Source organism: Lepisma saccharinum, chromosome 23, assembly GCF_977018435.1.
Source record: "Lepisma saccharinum chromosome 23, izLepSacc3.1, whole genome shotgun sequence".
Lineage (NCBI taxonomy): Eukaryota > Metazoa > Arthropoda > Insecta > Zygentoma > Lepismatidae > Lepisma > Lepisma saccharinum.
Window position 1 is genome coordinate 47,462,170 of NC_139251.1, and position 23,461 is coordinate 47,485,630.

At 39.1% G+C, this 23,461-nt stretch overlaps 1 protein-coding gene across 1 annotated transcript; it reads right to left on the reverse strand.

The window, feature by feature from the left end:
- Nucleotides 1–1,542: 1,542 nt before the first annotated feature.
- Nucleotides 1,543–22,661, reverse strand: Smyd4-3 (SET and MYND domain containing, class 4, member 3). The gene is made up of 6 exons (XM_083110096.1): nt 22,246–22,661; nt 10,778–11,092; nt 9,553–9,784; nt 7,576–7,964; nt 4,797–4,998; nt 1,543–2,099 (listed from the first exon to the last, which is right to left on the reverse strand). Exons 1-6 carry the CDS (start codon nt 22,547–22,549, stop codon nt 1,553–1,555), a joined length of 1,989 nt encoding a protein of 662 aa, XP_082966222.1. The 5' UTR covers nt 22,550–22,661; the 3' UTR covers nt 1,543–1,552.
- Nucleotides 22,662–23,461: the final 800 nt, after the last annotated feature.

The following is a 23,461-nucleotide window of genomic DNA, read 5'->3' on the forward strand; positions in this document are numbered from 1 at the left end:
TTCGCTGAAATTTCTTAGAAATTAATGAACTGTTTAGAAAGTGCTGTAGTCTGTCGAACGCAACTGTTGCCTGCTTGCCAGATGTGGTGACTTGAAAAATTTACTCAGGGACAAAAAAAATTCGTCACATTTTTGAACTTCTGACCACAGGTTTTGAACACTGTAATTACAATGCAACCACAATTTTCAGATATTATACATTCATTATTCATGGTCGCAATAGAGCAAAGTGCTATAAAATTTTCTCCTGATTCTACATTTTCCCGCATTTTTAAGTTTTTCCAGCTTGGTCCCCTGAAAAATGTTAAATTGAGGTTTCACTGTAAATATTGCTTGGAAACCCTTGATCCCCAAAGATAAAGAAATGAAGGTTCTCCCTGAAAAATGTATGATATCTCATTCAATGTAATATGATTCAGTCCAGGGGTCCCGGGTTTGAATCCCAGCCTGGGTATGGATGTTTGTGAATGTCCATTCATCAATTTCATCACTCATCCCCATCTTCACAATTAGCCACAAGTTGCACAGAAGCAAAGTAAAATAAAGCAAGTCAATCAATCAATATGGTTCAATATTCCATCCTCTCTGATAAATATACCACCATGTTGTATTCATTGGAAGGGATAGAAGAAACTTATAATTACAAGAATTAGAATGTTTTCATGTTACAGGACTTTAGATGCAGTCAGATATTAACATCCACATGAAACTTGCTTTAAATGAACAGGTGCGTGAATGCGTAACCATGTTTCATGTATATATATATTAATTAGGAATGGGCAGATACGAAATTTTGGTCTGTACTGCTGAAGTACCGATATAAAATTCCAAATGGTCTTTGATGAACCTGAATCATCAAATTATATAATATAATTATATGTATAATATAATTAATGAATGGTTCATTGACCTCCTTAATAAATATTTGTTTCCAGGTGACTGCAGTGCAAGAGAAGTTGCATATTTAGACATTTACTTTCATAAAAGTTAGTGCATTATGCGAATGACAATATTATATTCATAATTGGGAAAAGAGATGCGGTAGTATATAAATATGGAGAAATTAGTACTCACTTTATCCGCGAAACTGTTTTTTTCTTCTTTGTTCTGTTAATTACGTCATGTCGTCTGCTATTTCCGGACGACATGGAACCTGACGTACAGTTAACAACAGCGCACCTAGCGACAGCCGGAGAACTACAAACAAAAGACGCACGCCAAGCAATAGTACAGATGGTGGCAGTGGCCACTGAAATTAATAGAACAAAGAAGAAAAAGTTTCACGGATAAAGTGAGTACTAGTTTCTCCGTATTTACAAGATTATAGTTGTGAGATTGCAAGGAATAGCAAAGTGGATTACCGCGGACAAGAGGTAAAAACTACATTGAGAAAGGGAAGCAAGAATTTATAGTATTTGTGGATATGGAGAAAGCATTTGCATGAATCTGACAGATATATTGAATAAAATTGGAAATACATTGTGGAAATCAACAAGCAAAACATTTACTTCAAAAGATTTATTTTCACAAACTTTTCTCTTGCTGTGACATGTTACACTGTGTCACTGTCTGATTTAAAACTTCGATTACCCATTGTGATCATACACCTTCTAATTCCTTGCTGACACAGATGGTAATCTCTGAATGGGGGAGCGAGCGTTTCGTCCAGTATTTCCAAAACCTCGAGGAACATTTTCATAGCTTTGCTCACATTACCAGATTCCATTTCCTTCATCCCCCTCTTGAACATTGCATCTGTATCTTGCAGTGACTTCAGCCCTTTAAGAATATTCGTAGCGTGATGGCAGACTGAACAGGTAGCCATGAATTCTGTGCTGTCTGCATTTACAGGAATGACATTTATGCAGTTTTTACCTGTGCATCGAAATCTCAAGAAATCGTTGGTCATGTTGGAAAATTTTGGCCAATTTTCTTCACATGCTTTGCAAGAACAGTCAAACCAATATTGACTGGACAATGTTGACTGCCTTTCAGCACGATCTGTTTGCGTAAAGATTGGGCCATAATTCTCTGCAACCATCTCGCCTGGTTTGATATTCTTAACTGCACGAACCACCACAGTTGTTCCAAGAAAATACCTGGAGAGAGAGAATGAGAAGAATTAGAAGAAAGCTTCCATACAGGTGAGTTACAATGGTTTCCAAATTTTAGTCCACTGCTATTACATCACAATGGAAAGGAATGGTGTAACACAGTTCAAAAGCACTTTCATGCTCAATTTGGAAAGTGTGTAGGCAGACAAAACATCAGTGTTAGGAAGTATGAGGGTCATTCGGAAAGTAACTTCCGCTTGGGTATGAAAGAAACACCAGGACATTCTTTCAGTTGTATGTAATAAAAACTCTCACAGACAACTCTAAGCTATTTTTCTACAAAAGCACTGTTTCTGTTGAGACACATCGTATCTGCGAACAAGGTTTAACCTTTTGAGTCCCAAGGCCATTTTCACATGTAAGCCTCTCTGTCCCGAGCCGATTTTGAGCAAAATGCAGTGTTTCAATTAAATGAGTGTAGATCGGAGACTAATTGCCCTAGAGAGATGAGTGACATACCGTTGTACGCAAAATGAATCACAGATTCAGAAGATATATAATTTCTGCACATTCGGCGTATATATGGAGGGGAAAGGGGGGAAATCCCTTGAAAATACTTTTTTTTTTAAAAAGTTGGGCTTCCCCCCTGCCCCCCCCCCAAAAAAAAAGGATATGAAAAGTTCAAAATGCACATATAAATTATCGCTGACATGTAAGGAACACAAAAATATTCGCATTATTGTCATATGACGAATGTAACTTGAGTTGTACCCCCAAAAGGAATGGTCGGCACGCCACCGATTCAAGCTTCAAAATGCAGCGGTACCTTGAAATGACTTTAGCTCAGAGACTATTTGCCCTAGAGATATGAACGATATACCGTTGTACGCAGAATGAATCACAGATTCAGAAGATATATAATTTATGCACATTCGGCGTATATATGGAGGGGGAAATCCCCTGAAAATACTTTTTTTTTTAAAATAAAAAAAGGTTTCTCCCGCCCCCTGAAAAAAAGGATATGAAAAGTTCAAAATGCACATAGAAATTATCGCTGACATGTAAGGAACACAAAAATATTTGCATTATTATCAAATGACCAATGTAACTTGAGTTGTACCCACGTGATTCAAGCTTCAAAATGCAGAGTTACATTGAAATGACCATAGCTCGGAAACAAAATGCCCTAGAGATATGAAAAATATACCGTTGTACGGAGAATGAATCACAGATTCAGACGATATACAATTTATGCACATTCGGCGTACATATGGAGGGGGAAATCCCCTCAAAAATACTTTTCTTAAAAAAATGGTGTCCCCCCCCCCCCCCGAAAAAATGTCAAAATGCAAAATTTATGCAAATTTGGCGTATATATGGAGGGGGAAGGGAGAAAACCCCCAAAAATTATTTTAAAAAATTGTCACCACCCAAAAAATGTCCTCGCACTTGGGCACAAAAACGACACCTACGCACAACATTCACGGACGAAAAGCTAGAACGTAGTGAAAAATGAGGGCCAATTCTTGCAGCTGCTTGAAATTCTATTTTTAGACAATGCAGGGTAACCCCTGTTGCAACTTGTGTACACTTGTGCTCAAAAAACAAAGGTTTCCTTCAGCGCGCTTCGAAATTCCATTCTCACAACGCAGATTCAACAACCAGTCTTCCACCTCCCCCCACCCCCTGCTTGCACCTTCACGGAAAACTTTCATTTTGACATCGGATACTGATAAACAAGCTTCCTTCGAATGCAGTTAACAGGAGGGAGTGAAAAGCATTGCTTTAGAACAACAAAGCCGGTCTTCCTGTGTCGGCAAAAATTTGACCTTGAAAAGAGACGAAAAAGAGAAGTCCCTTTCCCCGCCTTTCCCCCTTCATTTTCATGAAGACAAAAAAATGCAAAAAAATAAAAATTCTGTTAAATACATGTGTTAGGAACAATATATATAAAAAAATCGAAATTCTAGCCAAAAATAGAAAAGTTATAAGGTAAAAACTACGACCTTGACACAGCATCTCGATCGAGACGATTGGGACTGTGAGGGTTACATTTGGGTATCTCGATCGAGACGCTTGGGACACATAAGTTTAAAATACCCATGTCAAAGACATCTGCCGCCTGTGCACTCAGCCATGCAGTAACACTGTCGAGCTCCTGGTCATTGTTGAAGCGCTGTGCCCCTAGCCACTTCTTCATTTGTGGAAACAGGTGATAATCGCTAGGGGCTAAATCTTGGCTGTAAGGAGGGTGGTCAAACAATTCCAACTGAAAATGTTGGAGAAGGTCCTTGGTTCGAGCATTGCTAGAGAACAATCATTACTTCTTACAGCCTAGATTGATTTTACGGTGCCTCATGTCAACAATTCCAAATACTTCTAGTGAACATTAACCTGTGCCTGTGTACAAATTAAAGAAGTCGCTAGGGGCACAGTGCTTCAACAATTACCAGGAGCTCAAGGACTGTGTTACTGCATGGCTGAATGCACAGGCGGCAGATGTCTTTGACATGGGAATTGTAAACCTTGTTTGCCGATATGATAAGTGGCACCAACAGAAACAGTGCTTACGTAGAAAAATAGCTTAGTTGTCTCTTTCATTTGTATATAATAAAAACTCTCACAATGTCCTGGTGTTTCTTTTATACCCAAATGGAAGTTACTTTCTGAATGACCCTCGTAATTTGTTACTTCTACTCGCACGTACATATGCTGACACTTTCTTTTAAAAGTTTGCCTTACCTTACAATACCAGGATCACATGAATGGTTGAATAGAGCCAGTGTTGGATACACTGCCGCTCCTAAAAACACAGAAGTAACGTTGTCCATTGAACCATTCTTCTGAAACTGCAACTCTGATACTTCATGGGCATTAAACTGCAATGACTGTAAATGTCGCAGCAGCAATCCACCGATAAATTTTTCATCCTGAGTTAAGGTATCTGCATTAAAATAACAAAAAGTCACTAAGGAAGAAAACATTGCACAAACAAGAAACAGTTTCAAAGATTTTTTTAAATGAAATGCTTAATTCTCAAATTGGATCAAATCAAATTTAATAGTTCTGTTGTATTATGTTGTTGTTTTTGTTTTTTTTTAAAAAAAAAGAATGTTGCAATCTGTGGCCAGATATTTATTTTACGTGTGAAATAGGAAACCCTTATCCAGAAATATGATTCATAGTAGAGTTACCAGATATCCTATTTTTACGGGATGGGCCTATATTCCACGATCTGTTGTGATCTTCTCTAAAAGTTTGTATTATAAATTGTTTTAATTATGGCTGGGTCAATAATGATGTACCTTCTGGCATTTTCAGTACGGTTGGCCCATCCACTTTTGGTTGCTTCGAGTATTGGCAACTTTATATATAAGGTGTGCAAAAGTTTCATTGTCATTCTGAGGTGGAGTAGCTAGCATAGCAGAAAAGCGATGCTAAATAACAAAAATCACATCAAAGAAAGCATGTTGTCTTGCACTACTTTAAAAAATGAATCAAACTTTTCACATCTGAGTAATATCGAATGTATCTTGTTTTGATTTTTTTTTTTTTGTTTCTGGCTTTCAAGCAACATCTGCTGCATACAGCATGGCATTTCAGTGTAAAAGCTTCCTTAAATGTACTGATGTGCTCACTCAAGCAGTTGACTTAAAACTGAATGCTGGCAGAAGTCTTGTAAACAACTGCAAAGTTGCTCATAAACAATTAAACTTCAGTGTAGAGATGAAGAATTTAACCAGTCTACGATGGGTGGAATGGTTAATGTTCCAGCAAAGCAAGCAAGACCTTTGGAGGCACTTGCTATCTTGCTTTGCTGCAATGCTAACCATTCCTGCAGCTTCTCATTGGTTTCCTTGTATTCTTCGCCTCTAGACTGAAATTTAATTGTTTATGAACAATCACTACTTCAGTCAACCTACAAGATGTTGAAGAATAAACACATGAAGCAAAAGTTTAGGGTATATTATACGAGCAGATAGCTTCTGATGAAAGTCATCAATGTTTACATTGCATAACATTTTAAAAAGTTATTGATGTAAATTGTCCTCCTCCGTGGCCGTGCCGTCTAAGGTGCTATGCTTTGGATTCCAACTGTGGGACTGCATGGGTTCAGTTTCTGGGTTTTTGGCCTGTGTATAGGAACGGTGTTGACACACCATCGTGAGGAAATTGGGGAGCTACGAGTGAGTAGCATAACCTGGTCTGGGAAATCTATAACAGCTGACGGTTTAACATGCTGACCCCACATCATCACATTATCGGTTGAAGATCTCCACGCCTCTAGGTGGGATCATGGTAGGGAGACTGGCAGTTGAGAGGTAGGCCAAGGGCTCTTCCAGGTCTATAGCACCACATGTTTTGTTATTGATGTAAATTCTTATTATAGATAGATCTGCTGGTTAACTTTTGTAGCATTTGCGATACAGTATGGAAAATGTAAGTCACAAGATGATAGTCAATTGTTATCAAATGTAAACATGCTACTCTTAGCTCTGCATCCAGGAAATACCGTACAATTCAGAAAACATGTCCAGCAACTCCTCCTAGAAAACATGTACTCAGGGGCGTATCCAGAATGAAAATTTGGAGGGGGTCCAGCCAGGGAATTAAGAAAGTCCCCTTTTCAACTGTGGTTAGAAGATCACTTGCTTGGGATGGTTCACTCGGACAGCTCCATTTAACTGGCAATGTTGAAGAAATTTAACACAAAACATGAAGTAAATCATGTTTTCATAGAAGAGTTTCACACACTGACAATACATAGTTTGTTTTTACTGTCTGGTACATAATGCAATATACGTATTTGTTTTCAGAATTTCACCTCTGAATGTATTATTTCACACAAACTTCACTTACTGTACCAAAACAGTTTCTCATTGAAATCAGATTTTCAGCTGATATATCACTACCCAGTGTAAAACTTAAAAAACTTTTTGGAGGATGTTATTTTCAGAATTTATAAACCGTGCACACACAGAATTTTCCATACCTGCCACATCAAGTGTCTCATAGGAAAGTATGCTGAATCTAACATAGTATTTTCAAAAGGAAGAAAGGAATTTGGGAGGGTGTTCCAGACCCCCTGGATACGCTCTTACATGTACTACAAAGTGAATGAATTCCTCGAAAAATAAAGGAACCAAATGAATATAAATAACTCCACTGATAGAATATAAAGAGTGATAAACATATCTGTTTACTTTGTTAATCTTTAAATTGTTACGAATATATGTTTATACCCTCATTATCTATGTATTGGATTGGATCATAAACTCTGTAACACTCAAGAAAGTACTCTATTGTAATATGATATCATGTAATTGACGAAACCATGGATCATTGTAATCCCTAAGGTGAATAACAAATCAGTCAATCAACCAACCATAAAACACATGCAACCTAGCAATTCAACACTACCACTATGCTGAGTGCCGGAGACACCTAATTAAATATGAATTGAATCATATAAATGAAAAATCAATGCATATGAAGGGAGAAAAATGTAAAAAATGCTCACCTGAAGAAGTCTCTGAGAATCTTTTAAAGAATCCTGTTATCTTGAGGCACCTGAAGAGAAAAACTGCCATGACACTTCTGTGGAAAAAATCTTCTGGTTTCCTTCTAGCTTCATGTCTCACTAAGTTGTACACAGTTCTGTAATCATTAGGGTGATACGGGACGAGGGACTTGTCCTCTAGCTGTGGCCTAATGCTCAAGAAATGCTGCAAACCAGCTTGTGTGAAAATCCGTAGAACCAAGTAGCATGTTATGGAGATTCCAGATGCTCTCAGTAGTTCCAGAAGTGTGCATTCAAACTTGTGATGGGAATCGAGAGCTATTTCACGACAAGCAGTACTGCAGAATGCAATTCCACCGCATTTTGGACATGGTACTGGCACTCGTAAACTGAAAGATCATCAAATGGTAATTTTTCCATTCTGTTTTCTACAATGCATTATCTTGAATGCACGAACGTTCCAACATTCAAGATAAAAGATCATCAAATGGTAATTTTTCCATTCTGTTTTCTACAATGCATCATCTTGAATGCATGAACGTTCCAACATTCAAGATAGTTTTAAAAATGTCATGATATTTAAAGTTGAAAGGTGTAGACAGGTTTATTTGAATGCACCAAGCCAAAATAGCAAATTGACTATTGTCTAGACACATACATCAACTTAGATCTGAAATCTCAAACCCACCTGAGCTTATCATCAGGGATGGGAAATGAATAAGCTTCACTAATAGGTTAAAGTAGTTAGGTGGTTAAAAATTGAAAACTCTCTGACAGCAGGAAGTTGTGACCAGCTTAGTCACTAATATATAAATAAAATTATCCAAATATGATCTCATATATTTCTCGATTATTGAGGGTATACATTTGGCTTATCACACTCCTTGAACATCACAGTAACTAGTTGTACATGCATGTAGCCCCCAAAATTTGAATTGTTGCATTTAGGTGCCCAAATTCAGTGATCCTGGATGCAAAGTCATAATAATTGAAAGATAAAAGATTTATGTAGCATGGTACAGTAAGGGAAATGGTGTGTGTCCAAGGCATGAAAGGCATTCAATTTTCATTTCCTTTCCATCGGCTTTCTAGAGCATAAACATATCTTGCAGCAAACATCTTGACACCAGCACAGCACACCAACCAAAAGCTGCACACCCCAATGAAGTTTCTCTTTATTTTGCACCAGTTTTGTGTGACAGAACTTAATTTTGTAATGACATAACATGCAATGTAATATTCTAATGCAATTTTTGTATATTTTAAACCAAAAATCTTGGTCAATTGCTGCATATAATCAGAGTGGAATACGTACACACTATTGTTAGTGAATATTTCCAATTATTACAATTATTGACGGTATCGGCTCAGTCCCACTGATTATACAAAAGTGGGAATTTGATCAATGTTTAGTCCAGGGTTGCCCACGGGATTTTCATGAAGTGCCTGCATCATGGGAAGTTTTTGGGTGGACAAAATTTTATACCAGTTCTATATATCTTCACTCAAAAATGGAGGGATCGTTTCGTTTGATTGACTTGTTACTGATTTTTAGTTATGGTTAATATATACAGTTTTCTTACTTGCCTGTGGGTGATCGTGGAAATAGGGTTGAAATAAAAACATCACCTCTTATGCCTTTAGAATCGGTTTGGAAAGGGGGGACGTGCTGTTCGCATTAATACAAGGTTAGTCAAGCAGACAAACTGCTTAATGGAGGTTCAGTGAGCCTGAGCAGTTTTGTACATTTTATGTTAGCAAACATGAAAGTGAGCCTACAGTACCTAAAGTAAACATATATTGCTTAAAGATGTCTGTATTACGTATATTGTTCCGCAAATTTTGTCTGACAAAAATTATTTGAGTATTTTTGGGGGCATGGTGAATGTTCTACCTTTTTTGGGGGTAGTGCGTGATAGGCCTTTAGCAGGATGGGCACCCCTGGTTTAGCCTATAGTAAAATAACCATACACAAACCTCTTGCAGCAAGTAAAACAATGGGTCCCATATTTCTCTGGCAACAGCACTGCAGCATATGGCCCTTCTATCAGTAGCGTGTCTCCTGCTCGAATTTTACTTTTTGCTGCAGCAAATCTTCCTTGCTCTTCTGTTTCCGCAATGTTGATCATTGAACATGTTGAAGGGTATTGCGAATTTTGACCACCTGTGACCAACGGCTCAACCATCTCACTTTTTGACTGTCTTGGAACTGTGAATGAGTTCAATCACAGAGAATAAATTGGTAAGTTTTATGAAATTGACTAAACTGCAAGTAAGTAAATGTCTGATCCCTCATCAAGGATCAAGCAAATGTTGTTGTTGTTATATAAAATAAATTACATATAAATCGTGACTTAAACTGGCATGGAGAGGGCATGGCTTGGGAAATTGGGTGTGGGATGGAGCTTCTTGTAATGTAATATCGTACCCTTAGGTACTGATATGTCAAGGTTGTAGAAAGTGGTGCAGGAACTGGCTGAACAGTATATCCCCCTATCAAGGTACTAGTGCACACTAGCCAGCCATTTCTGAAAAATATACTCTTCAAAGTCTCGAAGTATACCATGCACACCTCATTAGGTGAATATATTGCCCAAATCCCAAGTGGTACGATGGCCAAGTGGTAGTGTATCAGTTTCATGTGCCGAAGGTTCTGGATTTGATTCCTGTTCGTTGCCTCCATTTTTTAATATTCTTTTAATAATTTGAGCAAATATTTATTGCAAAAATTCATTTTTATTTGCTGTGCAAATTGGCAATAAATATTTTGTTTTCAATACTTTTAAGTAAATACCACTCTGGATCATGTACAAAAATGTAAATAAAAGCATAGCTTGTGACTAGTTTTCTCTGTGAACATTTGTAAAAAGGACAAATAAAAATTATACTTTTCACTATACATTATATTTTGTTAAAAATAACACATGGATAATTTAATATGCAAATGTATGTAGTTTCTCTAGTTAATAAAAAAAAAAGCATGGGCAAGCAAGCGGACAAACTCTCGATCTTCATTTAAACTGAGAAATTCTGAAATGTTGTCAGAAGAAGACACAAGATACTTGTTTTAGTTTAAGTGTAACAAGCAATGTACGTAAATAAGAAAAATATTCTGTTGTTGTTATTATGTTGTCAATTTTTTTATGAAACATATATACTTTATTATTAATAGTGCAATTGACTATGAATTTTATGAACAAACCATTTGTTATATCCTTAGCTTTGTGCATCATCTGCAGTATCTTCTGTATGTCCGTCTGCCAATGTCGCTTCTTCTCTGGTGTTAATTTAGCACTGTCCAAGGCTGAAATTGCTTTCTGGAAGCTATTCACGGCATCCTTGTATTGCTTGACACCCATCAGGCAACGAGCTCTCCTATCAAACAGCTTGTGGTGCAGTTCTTCAGGATAGGCAAGTGACAGGGCTTCTTCGATATCTGTCAGTGCTAAGTCATATTCCTTCATGTGATAGAGGGTTGCTGACCTGTTGGCTGTCACAACTGACAAATCATGAGTTCCTTAAAAAAGATAGAAAGAAAGGATTTTGATAACTTTTACTGATTACCTATACAGCACAAATCTCCAAGCGATATTCATTAGATACCTAGTTTCAGATATTCACACTTCTGGATATCCATTATATATCATTACATGTTCACCCGGTGGAGGCTCATAGTGGTTCGGATCCCACTTTAAACTGTAGGTCCAGTCCCGATTAGCCTTCCTGTGCACAAAGTAGACTTAAAACACCAAATCAATCAATCAATCAAAAACCATTAGATGTCCCGTTTTGGATATCTACTTGTGGATAATCAGAGACAATCTTTTGGATGTCTAAAAAGCAGTGGTGGTGATTGGGTTCCAAAACTTGAGGGGGATGATCAAGAACAGTTTACTTTCCCTTGGTAGGTAAGATTTAACCAGTGGTCAGAAGTAGTGCGCTACTTGTAGCGTCGCTACTGTAGCTAGCTACAAAATTTGTAGCTGTAGCTGTAGCGATGCTACATTTTGAAAATTGTAGTTCTATCGGTAGCAAAGCTACAAAATTCCTGTAGTTATAGCGAAATTTTCTCTACAGCTACATTTTCTCTCGGCATTTTGAGGTGAATTTTGAATGTGGCAATAGCGTTAGAAAAAATCGACAATAACCTTTTAATTTTGCAGGAGGTTCATAAGACAAAGTCTATTACATGGAAATACAGATTATCTAGATTGTAGATTATAGATATATGTATGTTATTTAATTAGTATCTGAAAAATTCAGATATCCAGATAACTAACTGACATATATGAATATATTCCAGCTAACAGCTACGTTTTTTTGAGCTGCATCGCTATTTTGGGAAGGAACATGCCTCGTTTGCTGCACCACTGGAAAAAAGTGCCTCGTTTGCGTCACCCCCGAAACAAATCCTGTGGATATTCATGGTGTAAGAGACACCAGAATGTCATTAATTGCTGTGTAAGACACAACTTGCAGTGCAAAAACGAGCGATGGAATTTCCACTGCACTGACAAGGGAATAGTGCAGCAATAAATGGCTCAGTACGTTAACAGCATTGATCATCGTCAGTATACAGGATCTCACCAGCAAGAAATTATTGTTACAAGAATGATAGAGTTTCTGGACTTACAATTATTTTCGCGATAATATTTCTTCACAAATTTAAAAATTACAATACGTTTAGAACACTCGGGTTTACATGAGTTTCCTCAATATATTGTATCATATTGTAAAAAGTATGTACGAGTTATTGACTTTCCTGCAGGATTTTCAAATGTATGTATTTTTCCAACTTTTGCGTCACTTTTCTGTAACTTTTGCTAATCATGACATCATCATCCTTCGCCGTTTCCTGCCTCTGGCTGGGTCGGCATAGAAGTCAATCCTCTCCATTATTTCCTGATCTTCCACAATTTCTCTCTTTCCAAGGTGTTCCAATCTTGTTCTCTTCTCCTAACACTCTCCGCTATCTGATCTTTCCACCGACATCTTGGCCTCCCCCTTGGCCTTATTCCCACTCCTTGTGCATTGTAAGCTCTTACTGGTAGTCTTTCTGCATCCATGCTCTTCATGTATCCGAACCATCTCATCTGTGCCTGATCTATCCTGTCCTGAAGCTTCATCACACCCACTGTTTGTCGGATCTCCTCATTCCTTATTCTATACCTTCTAGTCTTCTCCCATAGACTCCTTAAAAATTTCATATCCACTGCCTGCATCTTTTTTTTTGTCTCTCTATGTCACGTAATTATTGGCACATAGTATGTGTTATATATTACCTTCTTGCATTTCATACATACATCCCTGTTCCATATTAATATTCGAACGCTTTGATATAGTCCACCACCCATTTGTCCTCTTCTGTTTACCTCATCATCTATTCTTCAACTTTTCTCAATCATGACAATGAGGATGAATGGTTTATTTAATTATTCTCTTATCTATAGTTGCTTTCGACTAATTGTGAGAACGAGGAAGAATGATGAATGATGAGCAGTGCGGGGAATTGAGGAGCAGGAGGATCCCATCCTCCCAACTTGGCGTCTTTCCTAGTTTTTGTTTTGAGTCCATTTTATGCATAGATAAGCTGGCCGAGACTGGATCCGAGCCACTATATGCCTCCGCTGGGTATCGAACCTGGAGCCCTTTTGTAAACAAAGGGCCCCAGGTACTTTTCATTCAAAATGCTGCCTTCATATCAGTCTATTAAAAAATGACATATTTATTCTCAAGAAAAATATGTTGATGTGAACATAAATACGTAATCCTACCAAATTTCATTTGTGTATAGTTGTAATCATTAATTTGGGTAACACCCTGATTGCAATATTCATATTTCAATTTGAAATGATATGCCACTTCCATATGTATGGTATTCTCTAAAACTATAGTAAAAATAACTGAAGTAACACTGCTATCAAAATTATCGAATGATGGGAATCATGACAATAAAAAACAGAATCTATTTACCAGTAGTAGGGGATTTTTTTATGCAGAAGTAGCGTAAAAATAGCGAAGTAGCGAGTAGCGAACAGGAGTAGCGTAGCGAGCTACTTTTTGGTAAATGTAGCTGAGCTGTAGCGAAGCTATATTTTGGAAGAGTAGCTGTAGCTGTAGCGAAGCTACATTTTGGAAGAGTAGCTGTAGCTGTAGCGAAGCTACTTTTAAAATGTAGCGTTCTAATCACTGGATTTAACATAGTGAAGGGGCAAAATGTTCCCTCTAATCAATACCACTGCTAAAAAAATGTATCTAAAAATTATCCAACAGTCAGTACACTAACTGAATTTGAAATGTAAAAAAATAAATAAATAGTTGTGCTGCATATTCGCTCATCTGGTGGACCGAATAGAACAGCCTGCCCAAGGAAGGATGTAATAAAATTATTATAGAAATAAAAACTTTTATTTTATTAGTTTATAATAGTTTTTGTTGTGCAATAACAATCATAACCATTATTATAATTTTTAATGTTTTAAATTTTTCCAGAGCCTGAACCCCCTCCTCCGTACAAAAATTTCTGGCTAGGCCCATGGTAATGCACTTCAATGGGCCCATTCCGAAAGTCGCACGAGTTTAACGCGTTAAACGAGTTATGGCAACTGGCTGTCCCATAAGCGCTTCCGTGCGTTTCGTGAGTTTCATAATGCGTTGTCCCAAAAGTCTCATTCCGTGCGTTTCGTGCAAGAACGAGATTCACCAAATGCACGGGCCAGGAGGCTGGTTTGTTCCGTGAGAAACGTTTGCTCCTTGCAGACAAAGCGCGTGCTGATGGATTCAAACTGCACTAATTCTGAAAATGTATTATAATTTTAACAGAGACCGATATGAAGCAACGTGCACAAGATCAGTATGCCTTGACCGTTCTTAGAATGTGATTAAAATGAGTAAACGTGTCCACAGTAGAGTTTATTTTTGCCATAAGGACATTCCTTTTGCAGACTATCTCTAAACAAAACGGTGCGCCTGCGCTTTCGCCTAGAGAGTCCCATAAGTCTGTAAAATAACTGGTTTCACCAGATTCACGAGCCCAGTTATTTTCGTTGAATGCGTTCGTTTCGTTAAGACTTTCGGAATGCACCCAATGTTTCGGCACAAAAGGCAACAAAAAATCTTATTTGTAATGTTAACTCGGCAGAGAAAACTGTAGGAAAGCACTGACTTAGTGCTTGCTTAGTGGTAACGACCATTTCCTGTCCTAGTAGTTACGTATCTTTTCCAATGCATTATCTCATAGCAAACACAGACACGTCGTCACACCAAATACAGCCAACGCGAAGTGCAGACGACAGAACGAGCCGAACGACGACGTCACAACATGGCGCAGGCGTGTTTTGCGCGCAAAGCTCGGCTTGGGAATTAGAAACTTGATTTTTTACCTGAAAACGAACGCACATGAACGTGGGAAATTGCACGGGTTATTTGTCGATGGTGTAGATTTTAAAAATTATATTTAAGACAAGTAGTGGAAATGTCCATTGTATTGAGTCATCGACAGCCCGCCCGTTCTTGAACCAGGCTGGGTACTGACGGGCGCGTAAACTCTCTCCTCTGTGCAGGACGGTGGGGCTGGTTCAAGACAAAAGCTGCGAGGGCGGGAGTGGTCGGGCATTTCTTGCAATTAGACCGGGCGGGTCGCGGGCGGGCAATGTATCAAGACCTCTAGCAGACGGAGAATGTTCTATAATTCTGTTGTTGATAATATTGCACGTAAACCCTTCTTGCCGCGTTACCGACTGGCCGCGGTGGCTCAGTCGGTAACGCGTCTGACTACCATGCTAAAGGTCCCGGGTTCGATCCCCGGCCGGTTCAAATCCGGGAACTTTTCTAACGGTGGAAGCGGCCCCGGCGCCCACCCAGCGTCGAATAACATGGGTACCTGGGGGAAACCCTGGGGGGTAAAGGCGGTCAGGTGATGCTGATCACATCACCCCCACTCACGACCGGATCAAGAAAGTGTGGGGCGTTACCCCCACACCCCCTATACGCCTTCATGGCGTGGTGCTATGCACAGGGGAACATTTTACTTTTTTTATTTTTTACTTTAAACCTTCTTGCGCTTTCGGTGTTGTCGCAGCGAACTTGAGCACTGTGCAGGCGCGGCTCGTGCATTATTTACCCGGGGGTTCACTGAAGTGATGTGACATACGTATATTCACTTTCCGCAAAATATACTTCCTTCGCCCAACAAAAGGATGGGGAAGGGTTTAAAAGCTTTGTCAAGAATTATTTTTATCTGGGAGTATAAGGTTTTGTTGTAGGGGTGTGCGAATAAATTTAGGGCTGAAACTACAATAAATTGTGCCTTTATGAAAAAAGTTGAGTTTTGTTGGAATATCATGGACGTCCTCAAGTAGGGGCAAGTAATATATTTTTTCCCCACGAGGAGCAAAAAACACTCCTTCAGTCTGAAGTTACTGCAACGCTTTTATAATAATTACCAAAAATTACTGTGACTGAAATTAAATTATATGCGTGTAATATATAATTTTTGGTTTACATTCAATTTCCATGGGGGAGCGGCCCCCTTTTCCCCTTCCGGACGTCCATGCTGACTAATCAGAACTGGTCCTACATTTGTTAAAGGGAAATGGCAACTAATGGCATGCGCATACTAGAAATCGAACCTGAGACCCTTTCATTTATACGCGACAGGTTTGTTCAAATTTGGGGCTGGTCGACCAGCACACGCTTTTTTTCAGTGGACAAGGAAGTTTGTTTACGTTAATTATGTGCATTTCTATCGGTCATCTCTTACCTGCGCGGACAGCAACGCCTACACTGCATCAAATGACATAACCTAGGTAAAGTCCATCCCTCGTTTCACTCGCAGCATCACTTAATACTTTCCAACAAGTATCCAAGCACCTCAAAAACTAAAAAACTTGAGACTTTGACACCGAGCGACAGCGAGTCACGTCTTCGCGCCATTCTTTCTCTTTCGCGAACCCGAAGTGTTTCCACCTTTAAGGAAAAACCTCTGAATGCATGCACAAGGTATTTTGGTAATGTATCTCCTTTATTTTAATTCATCGCATCTAATTCCAGCTTCTATTTGTTTCCACTCATCCATCTCTGACACAATCTTGCATTTATTCCAAGAAGTTCGGTGCAAAAATGATACAAGAGAAGATTGAATATGTAATGTGTGCGCTTCAAACTTGAACCGCACACAGCAACACTGGAAGGGAGGAAGCAGCGAGAAAGGAGCCTTGTCCCGCGGCTTCTGCGAGAGAACGAACTGCGCATGACCGTTGGGTAGAGACATAGGTTCTGGAATCTCATCTCCCATGTATTTTGTCCTATACCCTCCTCGCGCTTCTGCTCCCGCACGAAGCTTTCACAATGGCACGAGCTGTCCTGTGGGGGTTCAACTGAGGGTCTGTATCAGGGCGGCCGATTCGCGGTTTCTTCTTCTCAGCAAGAGAGTTCGCCGTGTTACGGGCACAAATACATGACTTATTGTGTAGAATTTTTAGCGAAATAATGTGAAAATTTAAAGACATTGTTCATTGTTCATTCTCGAGGTGATTATCGTATATTACTGGGGGTTCACTGATCCTGTGCGCTATAGGGCCAACCGCGCCTGGCACTGTGTAAAGACTTTATTTACGAATCGTTTTATCTGCGGAACGTTTTAGAATATAATGAGGATATAAATTCGTGGCTTCAATATCCCGGTTGATCTGTACAACAGAATCGGTTAACGAGACTTCAGAGGTAAGTGTGACAATTCATACAGTGGACTAGTGATCAGTCGGTGTTCATTGGTTGCTCGTGATTCTAGAATGAAGATGACTATACCGTAATGTAACAAAGTCTACTACTAGTTCCAGTTCGGGTCCGAAGCTGAAGACATTGACGACAGCGGAACTTCCGGAGCTTCAGTGTAATGCTAGTTCGGATCGAGGGCCGAAGAGATCGAAGGTCTCTCTCTCTAAAGTGAATATTTCAGCAGTGCTGGGTATTGAAGCAGTTTATTAAAAAGGAAATAAGCTGCACAGATCAACTTAAAATCAAAGGTTTGAGTGATGATTTAGTTCTGGCGACCCTGTCACGTGCCAGTTCCGACGACACAATGAGAAATGCAAGGAAGAAATGTTTCCCGTGAGCGACGATAGATGGCAGCGCGCCATATAAACAAGAGCAGAGTTCATTGTAGAAACTAGGAGCAGAGAAGAGTGATTATATATATTATAGTAAATGCAAAGTACATAAAGGAAGAGTATAAAATTATAGAAGGAGTGAATAAAATGTTGTAAATAGCTAATTAAGATAATTAAGAATATGCTCGTATATGAAACAATTAGGAAAGTTTATAAGTGAGCAAATGGATTCAGAAATGTATCATCTTTGATCCTAGTGATCAAAATTTGATTTAATACCTCTGACGAGGAGAACATCGTCAGCTTTTGTGGTTGTCCGTCCCTCGGTGACGCTGTGTCAAATTAGACGCCCTGAAGCACTTACGGTTGCGCTCCTTATTAGACGCACTGGGCTATAGGCAGCGCTTGCTGTTAGCGATCCTGGGCTATTCCCCTTTTGGTCGTTACATAGGAGATGGCGCTACTGTCATTTTAGACGCTCCTAATCTTTCTATAAGTATAGCTTGTGTTGCTGTATAATGCAAGAAATAAGGAAAGCAAGCACATATATGATTACGCTTTAAAAAGGAAAGAAAATAAATTAGAAGAAAGAAAAGAAGGAGAAGTCTTTTCACTAATCAACGATAGAAAGGAAGAAGCCTTTTCCCCAAAATTAGGAGAAGAAGAAGATTTAATTTCAATTATACACACACACACACAAATATATATATATATATATATATATATATATATATATATATATATATATGTATATATAAGAATAATATAACCGACGTAAATTTGGAATCAACACACATATATATATATATATATATATATATATATATATATATATATATATATATTTATATATTTCAATGTATATACAAGCTTCGCTATATATTTTCTCTGTATTGTGTGCAGTTTTCAGAATATACGTAGAACCGCACCGCATTTAACTATATTGGAATTCTCGAATAAAGAACCTATCCCCTGAGATTAAGATTTCTGTAGCCGTGGTATAAATAGTATAGTCAAGTACGTACCCCCAGGGTCGTATCAACCAAATTTCGTGTATGCAGTCCGAGAATTTCATGGCATAAAAAAATACTTTTGTTGAAGTCTACTGGGTTCGACACACACACAAACACTTAACTACCATAAAGTGACAGACGAAAATTTTATGAATGTCGAGAAGAGAAAGCAAGAAGATGTTGCATATGTGGACACTTTAGCGGAAATTGCAGGCTCTACCAGGACCCGAATCAGGGCTCTATCAGCTGAGCCACTGAGCCACACTTGACTTCGACTTATTTTTCGTTAAAATTTCTACATAGTACATGTCCGAAGTATGCCAAATCGCAAGATGTTGTCTGTATAGTGAACAAGCACAGACAATAAAGGAGAAATAAGAAAACTGAGGGGCATTCCCACCGGTTGAGGAGAATTCTTTCTGCTGTGGTCAACAAGAGCTACCACTTCGAGGTGACGATGACAGTGGCCTACTAAGGGAGATTTCACACCGTGTCGCCTGAGGATTTCACAAGTCGAAAGTAGGTTTGTGCGGCCTTTTGTGTCACTACGGTGTGAAACGTTGCTGTTGATTGGCTCATTCCAAACGACATATATCGCGTGTCCCTTCGGTCTGAAATCTTCCTAAGTCTTGAAGATCCAAGTCACAAGGATGGAAAATTAGGGCTTTGTTTAGGTTAGGTGCGAAGGCAGGCGACAGCACCCTAAAGGATAATATCCAAACCTGCAGGAAGAACACATCTTACTTCAGTCTCCAATACGAAACGATAAAACTTTTGGTGAGTTGATTTAAAAAAAAAATGTGCCAGAGATAAAGGGAGGTGTGCCCAGAATTTTCGAACGAGAGAGGGGTTGCATACTATTTTTGGTGGTCAGTCCTCATTTTGCCAACTTTTCCTGTCTTTGACGTTCTTTATTTAAGAAATACTGGGTCAAATGAGGTTATTACCCCACCAACCCTCCCTTGGGCACGTCACTGGAGATAAATGCAGGGCCGGCGCTAGTCCTTTTGCCGCCCTGGGCGGTGGCGGCAGATGCCGCTCCTTTTCGAACGCCCCCTCCCCCCGCGTCATTACGCAGCAACGGGAAATTGAAAATCAATATATTCCTAAGTAAAACATCAAACTATAAAATAAATAATGAGACTTGTTACGCTATTTCAATACTGTTAAGCACAAAAGGATATCTCGCTCGACCACAGATAAACTTTAAAAAATGCGACACTAATTTTATATTATTATATTTTATGAAAACTCTCTCTCTCTCTCTCTCTCATACGTATTTTTAATGTAACAAGTATTCGGAAAGAAATGAAGGCTTGACTTCATATGTTTACCGTTGTAGGTCTGTGATATATGATTGGATTGTTTTACAAGAATTACATGTAATATTCTCGGATCTCCGAGCGACTCGGCCCTGCCAGGCTGCCAAGTGGCGTATAAGAAACTGATTTTTTTCGTCACGCCTGCTTTCTTCAAAGCGCTGATTTGTTTGCAAGAAATCATATAACAGCATCTAACACATCGTAAATTAATGTTTTGAAGACATTTGCTCATTACATTACGTGGAGTAAAATGTCATACCAGATGACTAGTGAGCAAAGGAATGTGAAGCCACACAACTATTTTGCAACACTGAGCCTCGTGTGCGACCATTTGGACAGTTTTATTGTCGCCAATTATTTGAAGGAGCTTGATATCTCAACGGAGTTAGAGCATTGAATCCGCTTTCCCACCTTGTGGCACTCAGTGGTTTCAAAGTGAGACTACTGATAATTTGTCGCTCTGGGCGGTGGCACGGCCCCCCCCCCCCCCCGCCGGCCCTGGATAAATGAGTAAGCATTTGATCATTTTGGAGACGAAACATTAGATGTGTTGGGAACGGAAGGGTTTTCACTGTGCATTACTTGTTTCGCGATCCAACTGTATTCGAGAAGACTTCCTTTGTTCCGTGCCGACACATGACAAGACTGCGGAAGCTGCGACAGAGACAATGTTGAAGTTGAACACTTCATCCCGTGCATGTGTAACAACTTCGTAAAAACACTTCCGGTACATAGATGTTTTAATGCCTGATGAGAAGAAATGGACTAACACACATACGGAGATGGTTCCGGCACACAATGTTAATGCATGGAAACAGAAGAGTCGAGTGGTAAAAAATGTTCCGATTTCACTTTCTGATTAAAATGACAGCCTTACAGTGGCGACGCTTTAAGGGATAGTTGCACCCCATTTTTTTGCCTCCACACTATCACACTATGGCTTCTTAATGCTAAGCCTTGTCTACCAAGAGAAAATAAACTTTCCTTACAACCCCCGTTTGGAACCCAATTGCCACCACTGGCCTTAAACATACAATTGTAAGGTTCTATCTATACCCCTTTAAAAACTTATGTTCAGCCCCCCCTCCCCCCCCGAAAGGAATTCCTGGATACGTGCCTGCACTGTGTGTTCGAAAGGAGAAATGGTTAACACGCAGGCATGCTGCACACTATAAAGACTCAACTGCGTTATAGAATCCACTACGTTGATGTGCCGTTTTCAGAAGAAAACTCGGCGTAATTTACCGCCTCTTTGTATGCAAAGTTCCTGTGTGCAAGAGTTTTGGAATCTTAGATGAAATAAATAATTCGAAATAGAAATCTGAGGAAATGAGAACCTGAAATGTTCTCGCACAGAATCTTACATTCATTCGTGAAATTTACATCATACAAATAATATTTTACAAAATGAAATAAGGGGGGACTCAAACGAAAATTGGAATCCCCCCCGTTTCGGCGCCCAAGAGTGAAAATGAATGTACAACGAATCCGATTTTGTTGAAATCTTTCACATCATTTTATGAAAATTTCCTCTCTTCAAAATATTAGGCGAAAGGGGATTCTGATAAAAGGGATTTTCTTTTGCGAAAATTTTGCTTACGTAAGATATCTGCCCCCTTCTCCCCCCCTCCTCTCTCTCTCTGGAGCATTTGGCGAAACGGAGTAAATCGTAGCTCACCATTCTTCAAACCCAAATAGCTGATAAATTTTCGCACGCGCGCATATACAAAGAGAAATAGCAGACGAGAAACAAAAACAGAATGCGAGATCCCGAAATAGGTAACAGGAAAAGAGATAAGAAGACAAAAGAAAGAAATAGAGAAAGAGATTCAGATATAAATTGAAAGAGAAATAGCTGGGTGAGCTAAATGGAGAGGGAGAGTGAAAGAAACAAATGCAGAAAGAAATAGTGATATACACAGAAAAAGCTGAGACATGGAGAAATAAAGAATGAAAGAGAGAGACAAAGGAAAAAAACAGAAAATGTAGATAGAAAAATTCGAGATATAGTGATAAAACGAGTCACACACACACACAGAGACAAGGAAACGCAGAGAGAGAAAGAGAAAGAGAGAGAGAGAGAGAGAGCAACAGCCATCATCAGCGAATTAGAAACCACCTCATCTTCTCTCCTAAGTGGCTCTGTACAGAGCAGTTTCAATTGTGCGAACAATTCATGCGAAACAGTACACCCTAGTACATAGTTCTATATAAGCATTTATTTACCTTCATCTGTTGGAGTCTGGATGATGCTTTTGGAGTAAAGATGTAGCGCTTTTCGATAATCTCCACTCTGAAATGCTTTATTTCCCTCATCTTTAAGAGCCTTGGCATTTTCCTTGTTCTTTTCCCTGTAGAACTCCTTCACTTCGATGTCGTGAACTTGAGGTAGGCCGTACACATAGGAAAACCTATCTTCGTCATTCTTCAATTCAGCAAATGGTGTTATCTGCTCGTCAGACAATGCAGCGCGCACTTTATTGTAAAACGGTTTGAAAAATCCGTCATAATCTCCGTTGGAATTCAACATTGTCTTCTTCCGAGTCGAATCTTGTCGTTGTCTCCCTCTCGTCTTTAGCCCGATGGACTCTAAATTTACCGCGCATGCTATTTCAGGAAGTAGGGCTTTGGTTCCAACTCCGTTTCCCCCAGACAATGAGCTTCAGTCGAGACAACACGAGTAAGCATAAACACTTGCCAAGTCTTGAGTCAAAGATATTTATCACTTTCCCTGGCGGAGTGCGCATTCACTAACCTCACTGGCGCATGCGTAGTTGAAAATCACGTTTCCCTCTTTTTCTGCATGTTGGCTGGCTATCATTGTGATTTCAGAGGTTTGTCTACATTTGTAATGCGCATGCGAATGAATTTTCTTTTTGTCTTCCTTCTTTTCTTGTAGTACTTCTTCCCTTCATTTCTCTATTTCTTTTCTATATTCTCTCTATTTCTTTATATCTTTAATTTCTTCTTGCACTCCGTTTTTTTTCACTACATTTTCACTTCCTTCCTTTTTTCTTACTCTTTCAGTTTCTTCCTAATACTCTTTCTATCTCACTGTGTTTGTCTTTCTATTTCATGCGCTTCTTTTATTTCCCTTCTATCTTGTTCTCGTTTCTTTTAATTCTCTACAGTACTCTTTGGCTTTATCTTGCTTTTTATTTCCTTTCTTCTCAATCCTTTCTTTTCTTCTTTCACTACCGCTCATTTCTTTAGATTCTCTTCTGGGTCATTCCACGTCAAATCATCCAGGCCATGTCACCCACCATCTCCGATTTTGATGAAATTCGGTATACTTATAGAACTTTTCATGCTGATTACAAAAATGACAACTTTTTTGAGATTGGTCAAGGGGTTCAGAAATTACGCGGTTTTAAAAATCTCCCTGTACGCCACATCCGGCTCCACTTTGAATGACACGCGTTAGGCTATAAATTATAGTATC

Coding starts and splice junctions, on each gene's coding strand:
- Smyd4-3 (XM_083110096.1), bottom strand. CDS start 22,549: ATGTTGAATTCCAACGGAGATTATGACGGATTTTTCAAACCGTTTTAC. Junction 9,785..10,777: donor AGCTAAGGATATAACAAATG/GTTTGTTCATAA, acceptor ACTCATTCACAG/TTCCAAGACAGTCAAAAAGT. Junction 2,100..4,796: donor TGTGATCCTGGTATTGTAAG/GTAAGGCAAACT, acceptor CTCTCTCTCCAG/GTATTTTCTTGGAACAACTG.